Source organism: Lycium barbarum, chromosome 3, assembly GCF_019175385.1.
Source record: "Lycium barbarum isolate Lr01 chromosome 3, ASM1917538v2, whole genome shotgun sequence".
NCBI lineage: Eukaryota > Viridiplantae > Streptophyta > Magnoliopsida > Solanales > Solanaceae > Lycium > Lycium barbarum.
The window spans coordinates 133268842-133275817 of record NC_083339.1 but is presented as its reverse complement, the minus strand read 5'-3'; the positions used below and the strand labels follow the sequence as shown (position 1 = coordinate 133275817).

Here is a 6976-nt window from a genome sequence, read left to right as displayed (position 1 = left end):
AGAAAACAAACAAAACTTCAGTTCGTTTGAGCATACAGCTTTCACTCACGACATGGCAAAAATTGTAGCAAACAACAAATAGGACTCTCCCGTACACTGTTTTCACAGTAAGATGATTGAAACTGGACAAATAAAACCCTAGGCTCTGATGCCTATGATGGAAAATACACAATAATCTACAAGAACACATAGTTCTCTCAGGGCTCTCCAATATTTGTTTCACTAATCGTTAATGTAATCACATGTTTATGAACACGAACTACATTGAAATATTCACAAGTGTATGATAGACCTTCTTAAAATATGAGATTTACAATTTTAAAAATAAGATAGGATATCTGCTACAACATGTAAAAATGACCTGGTGGTGTAGTTTTTTATTATATAACTTCAACTCAAAAGATAAAATAAGAAGTTAGTTACTTTACAATCAGCATATCACCATGTCATTCAGTCAATGTCCGTTTCAATTTACTTTTTGTGACCTCTAATTTCTCTTTTGGCAAATATTAAAGACAAAATGATCAAAGATCATATCACAAAACACAAGTTTATAGTAATCTTCTTGAGAACTCATATCTCTTAAATTGGTACCCGATAATGGAAAGACGACAAAATAATAGACATTTGATGAGTTTGTTAGAAGGTAGAATTATATGGAAGAAGGGTGGGGAACAACTGTTAATTGCAGAGAAATGAGGACATTTCCAAGTTTAGAACAATCCCAAAAATAGTAGAACTCTTTTCATGAAATTGGCAGACGTTACAGCTGCTGCCTATATCGGTAAACTGTTGTGTCAGCTAACATGTCGAATCAGGCCCCAAGCCCCCAATCATTTACTTGTCATGTGCAGTTGTGCTAATGTAATTTCGCATGCATATTTTATAATACTACAAAACTGTCTCCAACATTTTTTTCTCTTTTATTTCTAAAATGAAAATTATTATATCATATGAAATATAACGACTGGAGTAAATCATAAAAAATAGTATTTTCCAAGATCGGCACCTTTAATTTGCACATTACACCAATTGTACAAGCTAGTTTGGTTTCCCCCTTTTTCATCATAAAAAGAAACTTTATAATTTTCATTTCTAAAATATAATAAATATTTATTTGTCAATGTTTGCGAATACTGTATAGACTATTGTTAGTTCAATGATATCGATATTAAAGACTTAGGGGTAGTTTGGTTTAAGGTATAAGTTGGGTTATGCCAGCGCTAATTTTTATACCATGTTTGGTATAAGGTATAAATTAGTGCTGGGATAAATTTATACCTTATACCAAACATGGTATAAAAATTAGTGCTGGAATAACCCAACTTATACCTTCTTATCTCACTTATACTGGAATTATTTTATACCATCTTTTAGATGGTATAAAATAATCCCATCTATTGGGATAAATTAGTCCCGGAATTATAATCCCGGGACTAATGAGTCCTTAAACCAAACGACCCCTTAGTTTGTAAATTTAAGAGCTTTTACCCAAAGTCATCCCCATTGTTTCAACCCAACTTTTATTACAACTTTATAATATTTCATCAAACAGTAAACGTCCTTTAAGTTTTTCCAAATTAACCAAAACTGTCCCTCTGTTAAAATTTCATCCACTTTCAACTGATTTTTTATTTCTCATATGACTTTACCTTGTCTTTTTATTTTTCAAAAGCGAGTCTTCAACTCCATCGAGTTTGTTGTGTCTTTCGCCATCGAGTTTTTCTGATCTCTTTCCGGCGAATCAATTATAAGTTGCTTTTTCGAATTTGTTACTATTTTTATCTCCATTCAGATCGAGTATAGCCATAAGAATTATATGATTAAGTATTCAGAAAAGAATTATTTGTACACAATATACATTTACACTAAATGAATCATGATCAATATATGACAAAATCTTGTCTATATCTCATTACTATACTAGGAAAAAAAAGTTAATACAAGTGTTTTTTTCTTAAAAATTGACTCATTGCTAAGTACTCCTTAATAGAAGAGTTAGTAGAAAAACAAAAGCGCTAGATAACGGAGTAACACACGTAGAGAAACGTGAACTCCCTTTTATAGAAAAAGCCCTAAAAAGGGCAAAGTGCGTTACCACTTACACGTGTACAAACGGCCGTTATCAATTGTAAACCCCGTCACTTTCTTGGTCCGCCGTTTCTGGTCCCACCCACCGCCACTACCCTATTTTCCGTTGAATGTCGTCCAAATTTTTATTATATTCAATTTATGTGATATAATTTAATTAGACGTAAAATTATCATTTTTTTAGACAAACTAAAAAGAAAAGTATACAAAATAAATTAGAGACAGAGCGACTATTCCCTCCATCTCAAGTTATTTATATTGGTTATTAAAAATAGTTATCTCATTATTTGTTGTTTTAAAAATTGAAAGCATAATTAATTATTTTTTATCATTTTATTTTTAGTAGAAGTTTATCACTAACGGAGATGACATACAAATAGAGTGAATATTAAATGAATAAAGATTATAATTAGATATAAATAAGTGTAAAGTTAACCTTCCTAATTAATACTTCTTTTGTTTCAATTTGTTTGAACCTATTTCCTTTTTAGTTCGTGCCAAAATAAATGACTCCTTTCCTAATTTGGAAATAAATTCACTTTATGAATGATTTACAGCCACAAAAATTGTCAAGGCTTATTTTGAATCACAAATTTCAAAAATCTTCTCTCTTTTTTAAATATCGTGCCCAATTAAATGAGTTCATATAAATTGAAACAGAGGGAGAGAGTAACATTTGTCAAAGGGCGGAGTATTATTTAGGCAATAATGAATCCAAGAGGAAAAAGAAATTGTCAATCCATGTATATTTCTCTGAGAGACATGAGAATAAACACTGAAAAGAGTGACTGAGAGGAAAAGAGAACAGCTGTCTGTCAGCCTCAGAGATTCGAAGGGGGCCTCAAATGTAGATACACAGAAAAAAAAAAGTCCTCATCAACACTAGTCTATAACATTTCGCATTAATGGGTTGGTAACAAACTCATTCCACTGGATTTTTCCTTTTCCAAAAATCAGTAAGTTCTTTTATCTTCTTCTTCTTCATTTTTAATATGTTAAAGTTTTTGGGTTCTGATTTTTGCTGCTCTTAAGTTTGTTTCCAATCAATTTTTATCTGCAAGTTTTCAGTTTTACGATTGGCATTGAGTAAGAGCTTTATGTTCATTGAGATTTCATTTATGATTATTGTTATATGTCTCACTTGAAAGTAAGACTTGATTTTTCCGTTTCATGAGATTTGCTATTTTGTGAATCAAAGATGATTCTTTTTTTTTTCTGTTTTAACTTTTAACTGTGAACCTTCTATCAGGATAAGGATAATCATTCTTCTTCCACAAGTTAATAGAATTTGTCATCTTTAGATAACACAAGAGAGGATTTTTACCTTGCTGATGCCTCTTTAAAGCCTTCTTTTTCAGAGAGCTTCAAGTTAAATTTATTCAAAAATCTAGTTTTCTTTTCTAAATTGAAGAATAAAACTTCTTAGGTTATCAGCTGTTCAAGCTAAATTTATGGATGATATAGTCAAATGTTCACAATCTTCAAAGTTACGATTTTTACAAGTTTGTTAGGAATCTTTGATTCTAACAGTTATTGCTTTAGTGGTGATCTTTCTAAATTGGTGGGTGGTGGCTAATATATTGGCTTGAATAAGGTATTTGCAACAAAATAATATGAAGTTTATCGTCTATTTGGATGTTTCATAAGTTGTTTGAACTTTCAAATACTTGTACAAACTACATGAAGGGGAACTGCATTAACCAGAGCATGTCTTAATTCATAATTTTATGTTACTAATAGATACATCACCTTTTCTGTGTTATATGCTTGCATTGTGAACTGTTGAGTTAATTAGCTCTATGTCAACATGGAGGAACTATGTTGCCTGAATTGTTGAAAATCCAATGCAAGATATTTGTTACACCGAGAAAAAAGAGGCAAATGGGAAGGAGAACAAATTATGTGGTTGAGTTTGTTCGGTGAGGAATATTTTTGCAACAGTAGTGAAAAGCTTCCGATGTAAGCGTCCGGCGTCACATGTTTGGGAAGTTTAAAAACTTCCCATAGAAAACTGGTTATAGCAGTTACAAATGTTTGCGCAATAACACTACCTAATAAAAGGTGGTTACTGTTTTATGTTCTTTGTTTCCTAATGAATCCAAACATATCAATGGTGGTGATCCTTTTACCCTTTTCTCTTCCCACAGAATCCCCCTAATTAGATGTCCTAAAGGAGTAAAAACTTGCTGTTTCTCTGCCCTTCCTTTTTGTAGTGCCATTGCTTTCAGTTATACTTAGATTGTAAATTACCAGGTACTACAATACTGATTTCTTAGCTCATTAACAATCGGTTTGGTTAACAATTTTGCATCGACTTTCACCTATTTATCTTTGTTAGAAGGACCATAAATATTTTGATTCAACTCCATGCTTTTATGTTCATCCCTTATTATAGATCTGTAGGAATATTATATGCTTGCTTCATCTAGTGCTTGGAGACAACAAAGTCTTGCTGTTATGTTAATTAATGTTTGCATTTTATTGAAAGCTGTTGTGCTTGTAGATGTGGTATTCTTACTGGAATATCTATAAAATCAAAATCCTGATTTGATTATATTTGGCATGATTTTTTTAAGGCATTGGCTTTGGGTTTGGTTTTGCAGGTTAGGTGTGGTTTTCTGACCCCTCTGCATAGCAAGCGTCATGTTGGAGGGATCATATGTTGTTTCAAGTGACTTTCCTTGTGCGTGCGAGCAAGAGAGCAAGTGGATATACTATGCTTTCCATGTTATTGAACACTCAAAGGGAAAGCGTCCATTGGAGGATGTAATAGACATCGGTTTCAGAAAGTCATCCAAACTGTTTGATGCCCTAGAGAAGAAGGAAACCGTGCAGTGTCTTTATGATCTTTCTCTCTCTCAAGAGGAACAATCAGATAAACAGCATGATAGTGGCACTCATTCTGATTCAACTTCTTTAATCCCCCAAATTGGGCGAGACCTTTCAATAAATTGCCTGCTTCATTGCTCAAGGTCAGATTATGGGTCAATTGCTTCATTGAACCAGAGCTTTAGGTCTTTAATTCAGAGTGGAGAAATGTATAGGCTCAGGAGACGAATGGGTATCGTAGAACATTGGGTTTATTTCGCTTGCAGCCTCCTTGAATGGGAGGCCTTTGATCCCATTCGCTGTAGGTGGATGCATTTGCCAACAATGACATCAAATGAATGCTTCATGTGTTCCGACAAGGAATCACTGGCAGTTGGTACTGAACTTCTTGTCTTTGGAAAGGAAATAGAGTCCCATGTCATCTACAAATACAGCATCCTGACCAACTCATGGTCATCGGGTATGAAGACAAAGACACCTAGGTGCCTCTTTGGCTCGGCAAGCCTTGGGGAAATTGCAATTATAGCAGGCGGTTGTGACTCAAGGGGCAATATACTAAGCTCTGCTGAGCTTTATAATGCAGAGAAAGGAACATGGGAGACTCTCCCAAGCATGAATAAACCAAGAAAATTGTGTTCAGGAGTATTCATGGATGGGAAGTTCTATGTAATTGGTGGGGTTGGTGTTGGCAATTCAAATGTACTTACTTGTGGCGAAGTGTATGATTTCAAAGCAAAGTCTTGGATTGAGGTACCTGATATGTTCCCAACACGTAATAGGGGGGCTGGAGCTAATGATCCTCCTGCGGTAGCTAAGGCACCTCCACTCTTAGCAGTTGTGAAGAATGAGTTATATGCTGCTTATTATGCTGAAAATGAAGTCTTGAAATATGATAAGGGAAGAAACTTATGGATTACTATAGGAAGATTGCCTGAGCAGGCAACCTCTATGAACGGTTGGGGGCTAGCATTTAGGGCATGTGGAGATCAGCTCATAGTTATTGGAGGACCAAGGGTGTTGAATGGCCGATTCATTGAGATCAATTCTTGGGAACCTACGGAAGGCGCACCAAATTGGAATTTGTTGGGCAGAAAACATTCAGGAAATTTTGTCTATAATTGTGCGGTGATGGGTTGCTGAGGTGTCTTATTTTGGATATGAGTACCAAAATCTGTATGATCTACTCAAACTCACCTGTTTGCTCTTTGATCTTTTGCTGCCAATCTGTATCATTATCAATTGGTTAACGTGAAAAACTCATCATGTGTACAAGTGACATACACCAATAAGTTGAAGCAGTCTTAAGGTTCGAAGATTTGAAAATATTACTGAAAACATTGTCGAAACAGTGTTGTAAATTGATAATTCGGGTTTCATTTTTATTTCAGTTTTTGTTCTTCCATGAAACTGTTCAGTTTGAGCTTATGTATTCTATTTTCTGTCTTTCTAGCAAATATGGTTTTTGGTAGAGGTGTCTATCATGTATTCTTATTGTTTGCCTTACGACTATGCCATAGCGGTTTGTCTCTTCTGTCCCAAAAAGGTATCTCTACGAGCAGTGCCAGAGTTGTTAGTGGACTGCATTATTGTCCTAGAATGTGACCTGCACCCTTGAGTTCTTACCCTGCTTTCTTGTCCACAGAGTGTAAATACTTCTATGTTTTTGGCATGTCAAACTTGAGAAAGAATCCAAGTACCCGCATTGTCTTGCATTTGTTCTGAAAGCTCTATTTGCATTCTCATATTGGAATTAAAAACTGAATCACCATGTTTCTTATGTAGTTTTGTGTGCTTCTATAGTAGGTCGATTATTTCTGTGCTTCTCTGTTTTGTTAAGTTATAAGAGGAAGTTCACATTCAACTTCTTTATCCAGAAATCGCAGCGTCAAATAATTGCTTAAACTATTCCCTAGAGTGTCATAAATGTGGGATAATGAGTATATTAACCTGCTGCTGATGTAACACTAGCTGTCATCTCCAACTTCTTCTGTGTGTCGTGATATTTACATACATGTCAGTGGTTTGTAAAACACCCTCTGCAAATTCACGTCCTCCT

General features: G+C 34.5%; 1 protein-coding gene across 2 annotated transcripts; it reads left to right on the top strand.

The window, feature by feature from the left end:
* The first annotated feature begins 2789 nt into the window (after positions 1 to 2789).
* Positions 2790 to 6388, top strand: LOC132632657 (F-box/kelch-repeat protein At1g74510-like). Of its 2 annotated transcripts, none has more exons than XM_060348679.1 (2): positions 2790 to 3047; positions 4695 to 6388. In XM_060348679.1, the coding sequence occupies exon 2, from the start codon at positions 4735 to 4737 to the stop codon at positions 6058 to 6060; it is 1326 nt and encodes a 441-aa protein (XP_060204662.1). In that variant the 5' UTR covers positions 2790 to 3047; positions 4695 to 4734; the 3' UTR covers positions 6061 to 6388. The 2 variants fall into 2 exon arrangements, with proteins under 2 accessions (XP_060204662.1, XP_060204663.1); XM_060348680.1 differs by lacking the exon at positions 2790 to 3047 and adding an exon at positions 3160 to 3177.
* The last annotated feature ends 588 nt before the right edge of the window (positions 6389 to 6976 follow it).

What these genes read in the sequence shown, in the direction of transcription:
- LOC132632657 (XM_060348679.1), top strand. Translation starts at nt 4,735, where the DNA reads ATGTTGGAGGGATCATATGTTGTTTCAAGTGACTTTCCTTGTGCGTGC.